Source organism: Nicotiana tabacum, chromosome 14 (assembly GCF_000715075.1).
Source record: "Nicotiana tabacum cultivar K326 chromosome 14, ASM71507v2, whole genome shotgun sequence".
NCBI classification, from domain to species: domain Eukaryota; kingdom Viridiplantae; phylum Streptophyta; class Magnoliopsida; order Solanales; family Solanaceae; genus Nicotiana; species Nicotiana tabacum.
Window position 1 is genome coordinate 6,075,286 of NC_134093.1, and position 13,353 is coordinate 6,088,638.

The 13,353-nt window shown below is 38.2% G+C and overlaps 1 protein-coding gene across 1 annotated transcript in view; it reads left to right on the top strand.

Moving 5' to 3' along the window:
- The window catches only part of LOC107805520 (sesquiterpene synthase 14-like), a 157,482-nt gene extending 145,002 nt beyond the window's left edge, over positions 1–12,480 (top strand). The window contains exons 2-7 of the mRNA XM_075229932.1: positions 3,073–3,346; positions 3,434–3,617; positions 10,633–10,857; positions 11,019–11,157; positions 11,594–11,842; positions 12,229–12,480. Of these exons, the coding sequence (XP_075086033.1) occupies positions 3,073–3,346; positions 3,434–3,617; positions 10,633–10,857; positions 11,019–11,157; positions 11,594–11,842; positions 12,229–12,480 (1,323 nt within the window). The remainder of the gene's footprint in view (positions 1–3,072; positions 3,347–3,433; positions 3,618–10,632; positions 10,858–11,018; positions 11,158–11,593; positions 11,843–12,228) is intronic.
- The last annotated feature ends 873 nt before the right edge of the window (positions 12,481–13,353 follow it).

The following is a 13,353-nucleotide window of genomic DNA, read 5'->3' on the forward strand; positions in this document are numbered from 1 at the left end:
GTGGTTCTTTCATGACTATTGTTATTCTAATATTGATTTTGCCTTCTTGATTTATCATATTGGTTTATTTATTCAATCTTGCGCTTAATTATTTAATTGCTTGATCACCAATTGAATACTATCTACGAATCTAGAATTGAACTCGAAAGTGGGAATTCTAGATTGCATATAGGATTGAGTAGAGCAAGTTCTTGAACTCGGGCATCGGGGAACGGATTCGTGGTTAGGATAGACATATACCTAATTGCCTTGCTTGGTTGATTTACAGGAATTATAAATGCGTTCTTGTTGATTCTAACTCCATAGACATATAGGCGTTAGGTTAGCTTGAATAGGCGAGTAAGAACTCGACAGATTCTTATGAGCACTATTAACCCTGTCAACCAATAAGCTAGATAAATTAGTCGGTCAATTCAATTGAAGAATACAATAGGATTGTTAGATATCCCATAACCCTAGATCGTTTTCATTATATTGATATCATAAAAATCTGCTCTTTCTCTGTTCTAAGTTCATTATTTATATTTTTTTATTTAATTAGTTTAGAATCAAATATTTTTAGGTTTAATTCTTATTTAGATAATTAGGATAGTCTAATTTAGTTAATAGTTAATCACAAGTCCTTGTGGGTTCGACATCCGACTTTTAGTCACTTTATTACTTGACGACCGCGTATACTTGCGTGTGCGTTTGGCCGCAACAGCAACCCCGACATTGCCAACGTCACGATTTTTGCGTGACAGTCCAAAATAGCATAACTTGGAGACAACCAATCCATACCCAATATTACATCGAAATCAATCATACTGAGTAATAAGAGATTAACTCTAGTCTTCAGTCCCCCAATAGTCATCACACACGACCGATACATACGGTCTACAATAATAGTATCATCCACCGGTGTAGATACACGAACATGTGAAACTAAGGACTCATGGGGCATATCCAGATAATGAGCAAAATACAATGATACATATGAATAAGTGGAACTAGGGTCAAATAATATAGAAGTTTCCCTGTGGTGTACTGAGACAATACATGTGATCACTGCATCTGAAGTAACGACATCTGGCCTGAGAGGAAAAGCATAGAATCGGGCCTGACCGCCACCTGATCGGCCTTCCCCTCTTGGGCGACCCCTAGATGACTGACCCCCACCCCAGCTGGCTGGACGGGTGTCGAAGTAAATGGTGCTGAAGTCGTAGTCTGATTCCTCTATTGCACTAGACCTCCCGGGCGATGAGGACACTGCCTCCACATATGCCCAAACTCCCCGTAATCAAAGCAACTCCCCGGTACTAGTGGTGGTGAGGATTGAATCGGGCCCCAAGAACCGGAATAACCGCTAGAAGCACCCGGTGCAAATGAACCCCGAAGTAAAGGAGCGCGAGTCGAACTGTGGGCTGGAAGGGCACTGATAGATGACTGACCCTGATGAGAACTGTATGAACCATGGCTGGATGATGCACCACGGTGTACTGGACAACCCATCTGAGAGTGTTTGTAAGGATGACCCCTGCCGTGGTAAAACTGACCCCCTGAAGGAACACCGCTGAAACCATTCGATCCAGGAGGCTGATGGAAAGTAGCACAAGACACCCTTTCCCGAGTCATAAGTAATCGCAGCTGATGTGTGAGGCCATCAATGAACCTCCTAATCCTCTCCCTATCAGTGGGAACCAACCAAACTGCATGACGAGACAACTCAGAAAACCTCATCTCGTACTGGGTCACAGACATGCCATCCTGCCGAAGATGCTCAAACTGTCTACGTAGCTACTCCCTATGAGACTGCGGCATGAACTTCTCCAAAAAGATAATAGATAGGGGAAATCATAACCTTAGACTTCTCCAAATCTTGTCTACAATATTTGCCTTGTTAGTTATAAATTACTACATGTTTAATTACTTTGATCTTAGTTAGTAAACTCTCAAATTGTTATATAATATTTCTGAAGGTTGATTACTTGAATTCGTGCAAAACTATTAGTTGTAATTAACACGTCATTTCTCTGTGGGATTCGACTCCGGACATGTAAACCGAATTATATTTGCAACGACCGCTTAGTCCTTTTTATAAGGCATAGTTGGGAGTGATCACTAGGCAATCCACAGTCTATGCAATTTGTTTGGCGGATCTAATAAATTATATATCATCTAATTGTCGATTGCAATAAATGTTAAGGCACGATAAAAGTTTACAAAATTTGTCTGGAGTTTGATTGCACAAGAAATATGACATTTTATCTGATTGAATTTTGACTTGTCAAAGCCGAATTTGAGCTTCATACATCTTTGCATAACCTCCTATTTGAGCACATGAAAAATGGAAAATTCACTTCACTCATCTCAATTTGCACTATAAATACTTCCACCATACAAGCAATAAATCTCACAAGTTTAATTATACAATTTCCAGAAAACCCATTAGAGAGTGAAACAAACAATGGTTACTTCTTCTATCAGCTGTTGTCACTTGGGAAATATTCAATCAATGGTTTGGGGTTGTTCTCATAATTTTCTCCCCAAAAAGAACTCAAAACTCACAGTAAAACATAGATCATATGCCAGTTCTATAGGAAGAGAGAAAAATATGAATCATTTGAAAATGAGTGCAATGGTTGATAATACTTTCAGCAGTAGTAGTACTACTACTAGTACTGAACAGTCCTTTGGCAAATTTACACTCATCAACTCACAGTATGACATTACATACTCATATATATATGCATGCTTTATAATCTTAATGTGAAACTATAATATTATGGGAAATTTTATGTTGAGGTTATTAATTTTTGAATCTTTCCAACCAACGAACCCTTTAACATAATGAATATAGTCAAACCTCTTTATAACAACCGGATTGTTTTGGCTGTTATAGCAAAGTGTTGTTGTAGAAAAATATATATTGTAACATAGTAAGAAAATTAGTTCCATAAAAAACTTGACTTTTATAGAGAATGACTGATATATAGCGATTGTTATTACAAAGAGGTTTGACTGTATTTTTACAAGAGAACAAAATGATTGGAATGTTAAAGTAAAAAAATAAAGCTTTAACTTTTGGTGCAGGAAATTAGTAGCCAAGAAAAAGTTAAATTTGAAGGGTTGAAAGAAAAAGTCAGGCAAATGCTAGTTGAAACACCTGATAATAGTACACAAAAACTTGAATTGATTGATACAATCCAACGATTGGGAGTTGCATATCATTTTGAAAATGAGATTCAAACATCCATTAAGAACATCTTTGATGTGTCCCAACAGAGTGAAAATGAAGATGACAACCTTTACGTTGTTGCTGTTCGTTTTCGACTACTGAGACAACAAAGGCATTACATGTCTTCTGGTACGTAACATTCTACCTCTGCCTCTGTTACAGTTTTTTAACTAGTTTAATATCTCTCTGATATTAATTACCATGATGTTAAATCAGATGTGTTCAAGAAATTCACTAACAAAGATGGAAAGTTCAAGGAAACTATTACCAAAGATGTACAAGGATTATTAAGTTTATATGAAGCAGCACATTTAAGAGTACATGGGGAAGAAATTTTAGAACAAGTTCTGAGTTTTACACTCACTAATTTGGAGGCAATGGGCCCTAATAGATGCATAGTGTATGAGCATCTATTAGATTATACAAAACTCCGAATACTGTCTGAAATAAAATAGACAGAATGTAAATATAAGAAGAGACACTAGTAGCTGCAAAACGGCTCAGAAAGGCAGCTCACCACTATGCCTCTGGATAACGTTGGTGTAAGACGATAAGTCCCCCACTAGTACTTGCCTCAGGTCCTGCACAAAAATAAAAGTGCAGCAAGTATACTTTGAGTACGTAAACAACGTGTACCCAGTAAGTATCAAGCCTAATCTCGAAGTGGTAGAGACGAAATGGCCGACTTTGATACTCACTATGGGTCAATAATAATAATTGAAATAAAACTAGAATATCTAAATTAGCATGATTCACAGAATATAAAAATAATTTATTTAACCAGCAGAAATAATTAAATTCCTTCGATTCCAATAAATTTCTAATTTGTCAATTAGTCTTATTTATAGGATTACCAATAATTCCTTAACAAGCAGGGATAATAATTCTTTAAATTCCAAAGATTTTTAATTTATCAATTAGCTTCACAAGCTACAATAAACTATCAAAGTATCGTGTAATTATTATTATTATTATTAAGCATGATTTCTGCAGAGGTCGTACGGCCCGATCCATAGATGCATCTATCCTGCCGTGGCGTTCGGCCTACTCCACAAGAAAGGAGGACATTTTCATATGTACCTCCGGAAGGAGAGTATATTTATTATAAGGTAAATTCGGGAGGGAGAACAATTTCTTTTAACAATTAATTAATTTAAACAGAAAATTAAGCATATGAGATTTCCATCTTTTAATATCTTCCCTAACAATTCACATATATATATATATATATATATATATATATATATATATATATATATATATATATATATATATATATATATATATATATATATATAAAGAATATATCAAATAATTTAATTAAATAAAGAATACACTTTACACAAGTAATTCATGCTTTGAGTCCTAACTACCCGGACTTTAGCATTAATAGTAGCTAAGCACGGACACTCATCACCTCGTGCATACGTAGCCCCCGCAATTAGCAACAATTATTTAATTTAATCACCTATGGGGTAATTTTCCCCTCACAAGATTAGACAAGAGACTTACCTCAATTTGCTCTAATTTAATCCACTAGAAGGTCTTTTTCACGATTATCCAGCTCTGTCTGGCTCGAATCTAGCCAAAATAAGTCGATACAATCACTAAAAATTACATGAAACAATTCTATAAGAAAATACTATATTTTTCAATAAAAGTCCGAAATTAATTTAAAACTCGTCTGTGGGGCCCACGTCTCGGAATCCAATGAAAGTTATGAAATATGAATGCTGACTCAACCACGAATCTACCCATACCAAAATTACTAAATTCCGATAACAATTCGGCCCTCAAATCCTCAAATCTATCCAAGAGGGTTTACGAGTTGAAGATGCGAATGTGCGCACAAGGAAGGTATGAGATGGTTCGTGGGTTTTGAGACAATGTGGTCTCGTGAAGTGGGGTCACTCAGGATGAGAGTAGATAGAGTTTGTTATATTTTGAACGGAGCTATTGCTATTTCTAAGGAAAGTCCAGGGTAAATTAGAAGAAGTTGGTTCAGTTAACAATGGTTGAATCAACATGATTGTGGTAGTGATCAGTTCTTTCAGCGTGTTAAGTTATATATGTGATTTGTAGCGGCATGTGCGAGGCTTGACGGCCGCCGTAATTTGATCTATTTGGAGGTATTCGATTATAATGACCTATTATGTGTAGATGGATCCAAGAAGAGTTATGGTGGTTTAGACCACTACTTGAGGTTTGTATTTTTCTGCGGTTTGAGAATTCAGTTGCGTTAGTTCTTCTGAAATGAGTTGAGTGAGGATTTTTCTAGACAAGAAAGTGCTTATTTTACTAGTAGTTCCGAAATTATGATCAGTTATGGTAATCTAGTATAGCAGCATGATAGGTGCAATGAGCGGCATGGGAACTGGGAATTTAAGGTCGAGACTATGGTTCAGTGTTGATGGAATGCTACTAGCTCGGATGAGCAGGAGTGAATTTAGATGTTCAGAGTAAGATGACATTTTCTCTAGTCTCACCTGAGGATGGTGTCCTGTGGAAGAGGCTTTGTGTATTGACTTGCGGATTTTGATTCACTTTACAGAATTAGAACGGTTGGTGGTATGGATGTGCAAACTTTGCTACCTGAGTGGAATGGTCGTGGGAGTGTGCCCCACGGGGAGATTTGTATAAGTGTGGTATATCAGTCACTTGATTGTTAAAGATTGAAACCAAATATGGAGGTTAAGGTAATATCGCAAGTGCGAGTGTTTATGCTTGAGAGGCATTCTATTCACTTGGATTGTGGACCGTGTGAGTTTGTTCCGGATTTGACGGTTTTTCTTATATGTCATGAATAGGTCATTGTGAGTCCTTGAGAGGTTATTTGCCCAAGCATGGTATGATTAGAATCGACTTGAGGTCCATTGATGGGTCCAAATATGGATGTGTACTCTACACCAGACTGGGTGTGTTCATTCGGCATAGCATTCCTTATGGGGGAGTATTCGTGCAATGGATGTTATTTTCGTCGTCAACTATTTCATGTGATACTCTATTGTGCCATGTAGGTTGTGAGACGGCTTGATTATTCGCACATGAGTTGAGGTCCTGCGTAGCGGTGGTGTTATGTGAGTAGGATGGCTCTCGAGATACAGATCATATGTCGCACCTTAGTTGTGCTTGAGTTTCATAGCTTATGGCGCTACCCGTCTTCCCAAGATTTGTATTATGCACTTGGCGTGCTTATGGTTGAAATTCGGGCATTTCGTGAGTAAAAGCGTTACGACTCGATGTATGTTTTCTTTAGATTATTATGTGTGGATCGGGCGGGTGGCACGCCGCCACGGGTATGTTGTTTGGATCGGATGCTACCACAAGTATCATGGTTGGATTGGGTTGCACGTCGCAACGGTGTCATGTGTGGATCGGGTTGCATGCCACAATAGTGGGATGTGGAGTACGATTCCCTATATTTATTCTTGTGTGTTTTGTCCTTCATTTTCTAAGGAAGGTTCATTACCTCTTTTCAGTTGTTTAATTAGTTACGTTGGTTGAGTAGTTCCTTCCAGGGTTCGTTTTCCTTAATACTGGGGTTGTAGTCAAAGCTATCTTGAGCTTCTGAAAGCTCTCTGCACACTCATCCGACCACCTGAACGGAGCACCCTTTTGGGTAAATTTAGTCAAAAGCGATGCAATAGATGAGAAACCCTCTACAAAGCGACGATAATAACCGGCCAAGCCGAGAAAACTCTGAATCTCAGTAGCTGAAGATGGCTTGGGCCAACTCTGAACTGTCTCTATCTTTTGCATATCCACCTTAATTTCTTCACTGGACACTATATGTGCATAGAATGCCACCAAACTAAGCCAGAACTCACACTTCGATAATTTGGCATACAGTCTCTCCTCTCTCAGCCTCTGTAATACAATACCCAAGTGTTGTGCATGCTCCTCCTGGCTATGTGAGTACACCAAGATATCATCAATAAATACTACGACAAATGAATCAAGATATGATTGGAATACACTATTCATCAAGTGCATAAATGTTGCTGGAGCGTTGGTAAACCCAAAAGACATCACGAGAAATTCATAGTGACCATAACGAGTCCTCAATGTCATCTTTAGAATATCCTAATCCCGAATTTTCAACTGGTGATACCCGGATCTCAAATCAATTTTGGAGAATACCCTCGTTCCCTGGAGCTGGTCAAATAAATCATCAATACGCGGAAAAGGATATTTGTTCTTGATTGTAACTTTCTTTTAACTGCTTGTAGTCGATGCACATCCGTATAGTACCATCTTTCATTTTCACAAACAGAACCGGTGCACCCCAAGGCGACACACTACGCCTAATAAACCCCTTTATCAAGAAGTTCCTGAAGTTGCTCTTTCAATTCTTTCACCTCAGTTGGTCCATACGATACGGAGGAATAGAAATGGATTGTGTGCCCGACACCAAGTCAATACCAAAATCAATATCCCTGTCGGATGACATACCCGGTAGGTCTGCAGGAAATACATCCGAAAAATATCACACTACCGGTACTGAATCAATAGTCGGAGTATCTGTATCAACATCTCTCACAAAGGCCGAATATGACAAACATCCCTTCGCAACCATATGTTGGGCCTTCAAATAAGAAATTACCATGCTGGGAACATAATCTAGAGAACCCCTCCATTTGACCTTCGGTAACCCCGACATCGCCAACGTCATGATTTTTGCGTGACAGTCCAAAATAGCATAATATGGAGATAACCAATCCATATCCAATATTACATTGAAATCAATCATACTGAGCAATAAGAGATTAACTCTAGTCTTCAGTCCCCCAATAGTCACCACACACGACCGATACATACGGTCCACAATAATAGTATCACCCACCGGCATAGATACACAAACATGTGAAACTAAGGACTCACGGGGCATATCCAGATAATGAGAAAAATACGGTGATACATAGGAATAAGTGAAACCAGGGTCAAATAATATAGAAGCTTCCATGTGGCATACTGAGACAATACATGTGATCACTGCATCTGAAGCAACGACATCTGGCCTGAGAGGAAAAGCATAGAATCGGGCCTGACCGCCACCTGATCGGCCTTCCCCTCTTGGGCGACCCCTAGATGACTGACCCCCACCCCAAGCTGGCTGGACGAGTGTCGAAGTAAATGGTGCTGAAGTCGTAGTCTGATTCCTCTATTGCACTAGACCTCCCGGGTGATGAGGACACTGCCTCCACATATGCCCAAACTCACCGTAATCAAAGCAACTCCCCAGTACTAGTGGTGGTGAGGACTGAATCGGGCCCCAAGAACCGGAATAACCGCTAGAAGCACCCGGTGCAAATGAACCCCGAAGTAAAGGAGCGCGAGTCGAACTGTGGGCTGGAAGGGCACTGATAGATGACTGACCCTGATGAGAACTGTATGAACCATGGCTGGATGATGCACCACGGTGTACTGGACAACCCATCTGAGAGTGTTTGTAAGGATGACCCCTGCCGTGGTAAAACTGACCCCCTGAAGGAATACCGCTGAAACCATTCGATCCATGAGGCTTCTTGGTCTACCGCTCTCCTCGCTCCTGGTTATGGACCATCTCTATCTGCCGAGCAATGTCAACTGCCTCATCAAAAGTAGCACAAGACACCCTTTCTCGAGTCATAAGTAATCGCAGCTGATGTGTGAGGCCATCAATGAACCTCCTAATCCTCTCCCTATCAGTGGGAACCAACCAAACTGCATGACGAGGCAACTCAGAAAACCTCATCTCGTACTGGGTCACATACATGCCATCCTGCCGAAGATGCTCAAACTGTCTACGCAGCTACTCCCTATGAGACTGCGACACGAACTTCTCCAAAAAGATAACAGATAGGGGAAATCATAACCTTAGACTTCTCCAAATCTTGTCTACAATATTTACCTTGTTAGTTATAAATTACTACATGTTTAATTACTTTGATCTTAGTTAGTAAACTCGCAAATTGTTATATAATATTTCTGAAGATTGATTACTTGAATTCGTGCAAAACTATTAGTTGTAATTAACACGTCATTTCTCTGTGGGATTCGACTCCGGACTTGTAAACCGAATTATATTTGCAACGACCGCTTAATCCTTTTTATAAGGCATAGTTGGGAGTGATCACTAGGCAATCCACAGTCTATGCAATTTGTTTGGCGGATCTAATAAATTATATATCATCTAATTGTCGATTGCAATAAATGTTAAGGCACGATAAAAGTTTACAAAATTTGTCTGGAGTTTGATTGCACAAGAAATATGACATTTTATCTTATTGAATTTTGACTTGTCAAAGCCGAATTTGAGCTTCATACATCTTTGCATAACCTCCTATTTGAGCACATGAAAAATGGAAAATTCACTTCACTCATCTCAATTTGCACTATAAATACTTCCACCATACAAGCAATAAATCTCACAAGTTTAATTATACAATTTCCAGAAAACCCATTAGAGAGTGAAACAAACAATGGTTACTTCTTCTATCAGCTGTTGTCACTTGGGAAATATTCAATCAATGGTTTGGGGTTGTTCTCATAATTTTCTCCCCAAAAAGAACTCAAAACTCACAGTAAAACATAGATCATATGCCAGTTCTATAGGAAGAGAGAAAAATATGAGTCATTTGAAAATGAGTGCAGCATTGGTTGATAATACTCTCAGCAGTAGTAGTAGTACTACTACTAGTACTGAACGTCCTTTGGCAAATTTCCACTCAACTGTCTGGGGAGAATATTTCCTCTCCTACACTCATCAACTCACAGTATGACATTATGTGAAACTATAATATTATGGGAAATTTTATGTTGAGGTTATTAATTTTTGAATCTTTCCAACCAACGAATCCTTTAACATAATGAATATAGTCAAATCTTCTATAACAACCGGATTGTTTTGACTGTTATAGCAAAGTGTTGTTATAGAAAAATATATATTATAACATAGTATGAAAATTGGTTCCATAAAAAACTTGACTTTTATAGAGAATGACTGTTATATAGCGATTGTTGTTATAAAGAGGTCTGACTGTATTTTTACAAGAGAAAAAAATAAAGCTTTAACTTTTGGTGCATGAAATTAGTAGCCAAGAAAAAGTTGAATTTGAAGGGTTGAAAGAAAAAGTCAGGCAAATGCTAGTTGAAACACCTGATAATAGTACACAAAAACTGAATTGATTGATACAATCCAACGATTGGGAGTTGCATATCATTTTGAAAATGAGATTCAAACATCCATTAAGAACATCTTTGATGTGTCCCAACAGAGTGAAAATGAAGATGACAACCTGTGTGTTGTTGCTCTTCGTTTTCGACTACTGAGACAACTAAGGCATTACCATGATGTTAATTCAGATGTGTTCAAGAAATTCACTAACAAAGATGGAAAGTTCAAGGAAACTCTTACCAATACTTTTGTACTATAGGTGGTGGAAAGATCTGAATTTTACCGAGCAATTTCCATATGCAAGAGATAGATTGGTGGAGTGTCACTTTTATACCGTAGGAATCTACTTTGAGCCTCAATATAGTCGTGCGAGAGAAATGATGACAAAAGTACTAACCATATACACCGTTATTGATGATACTTATGATGCTTATGCAACTTATGATGAACTTGTGCCTTTTACCGATGCAATCGATAGATGCGGGTAAGTTTTTACCGTTTAAACATAATTGATAATTTAATTCTCTATTTGATGAGTAAGAGAACATTATATGTCAATTAAGTACACGTTACTTTCTTACGAGATGATTGGTATAAAAATGTAAAAATTAGCTTGTGACTTTGGTTCAAACCCTTAACGTGCAGATGTGACATTAGTGCCATCGGTTCAGTACCACCTAGTCTGAAACCTACTTATCAAGCCCTTGCAGACCTTTATACTCAAATAGAAGAAAAATTTATCAAAGAAGGTAAATTGGACCGTCTCTACTATGCAAAATATGAGGTAAGCTCGCTTAGCTTCATTTCTTTTGAATCACACCTTACCATAGCTTTCATTAATTAGTTTAATTAACTAAGTTATATGGAAGAAATGAAAAGACTAGAGAGGAAGGTGTACTTATAAAAGAAGACATGATATATATACTTACGAAGAATTGTGTGACCTTCTTGTCTAAAAGCATAAACTATACTTAGAGAAAATACATATTTTATTTAATTATGTCTTTAACACGCCCTCTTACGTGCGAGCCTGATTCTTTATCATGTGACAAGCACGCAAAAATTATTCTCGATACGGATATAAGAGCTTTGTAATGTAGAATTATGTGATCGTCTCATCTAAAAGCTTAAGATGTTAGAGATAGCACACTTTTAATTATTGACTTAATTATATCTTCAACGTTATATAGTTCTATATGTTTGTTTTATTCTCCTTTTAGATGAAAAAGTTGGCTAGAGCATTTTTCAAGGAAGCAGAATGGTTAAATGTTGGCTATATTCCAAAATGTGACGAGTATATGAAGAATGCAAATGTAACTACTACATGTATGATGGTTGCAACAACTTCCTTGAGTTTTATGGAGGAATCTATAGCCAAAGAAACTTTTGAATGGATGATAATTGAGCATTTAATCCTTCGAGCTTCATCAGCAATCAACAGATTAAAAGGCGATTGTATTGGACATAATGTAAGTACTGCACTATATTTAGTTTTCAGTTCGCACCCTTTTCTTCGAAGGGGAACCTTGGCGTAACTGGTAAAGTTACTACCATGTGACCAGGAGGTCACGGGTTTTGAGCCGTGGAAACAACCTCTTGCATAAATGTAGGGTAAGGTTGCGTACAATAGACCCTTGTGGTCCGGCCCTTCCCCCAACTCCGCACATAGCGGGAGCTTAGCATAGCAGGCTGTCCTCTTTTCGCATTTTTTCCCCATAAATAAATAAATTGTATGACCATCTCATCTAAGAGCCTAAGTCGCAGAGTGAGTTACTTTTTCATTTATTTAATTATATTCTCAACGTTCCCCTCACATATAATATTTGTATTGATTATTGAAATCTATTGACTGCAGTTGGAACAACAAAGGAAGCATATAGCTTCATTCATAGAATGCTACATGAAAGAATTTGGAGGTTCAAAGCAAGATGCATATGCTGAGGCATATATTTGTTCTACTCATGACAAAGTACCAACGTTTGTCCTCGAACTAGTTATAAATATTGCGCGCCTGGCATATATTTTCGAAGAAAATGATTTTGCAAGTGCCCAAAGCGAATTTAAAGACAAGATTATGCTGTTGTTTGTTGAACCTGTCAATGTTTGAGGATAATTTGGAGCATAATCTAGTTTGAGAACATAGGAATAACAGAAGTACTTCTATTACTGACTAATGGTGAAAAATGATGTATTGATTTGTATACTATTAATGTTTGAGAATAAATTATCTTCAGCTTTATTAAGGAACACTACTAGAAAAGGGCTAATTTTCGACCATCAAAACGTTCGCAAATCGAACTTTTCCGACGGAATACAGACCGAAAAGAGACACTACTAGAAAAGGGCTAATTTCAATAAAGTGCAGAAATTAAGTCATATTGAAGCCTGTTTGCCTTTCTTTTATTTTTATCGGGCGAGCCAACCCAACCTTCGGACGAGGATGCTGAAAGAATATGGTTGGAGTCTGTTGGCGATCCAAAATGGGGGAAGGTATACGGGCTTCCTACTAAAAAATTCTATCGCCATAAGTGTGGAATGCAAGGAATAGGGACTTCCTCGTAAGGCGAGCAACTTAATAGGGAGAGCCTCTCCGCTATGCGGGAGATAGTGACAAAGCTCACATCCGAGCTAGAAGCGGCCAAGGAAAAAGAAAGTCTTAGAGATGCTCAATTCTTTGGCATGCAAGCTCATATCAGAATTCTCCTATCTACTTGAGCTTTTTTGTTGCCCCGGTCTCGTGAGTCATCGCCAGAGGGTCGACCTCCACGTGATCGTTCCTCTCCATCCTACTCGTGATCGTTCCTCCCGTCCTCCCCGTGATCGTTCCTACCGTCCTCCACAAGACCGTTCTCTATACCGTCTTGTAAATGAAAGTTCATCAGACGGTGATAATGATGTTGTAGAAAATATCCCTTGACTTTTATATACTTTGAACTAGACAAATAGATCCAGTTTTGAACTTCTTGTAATTAGTTTTAAC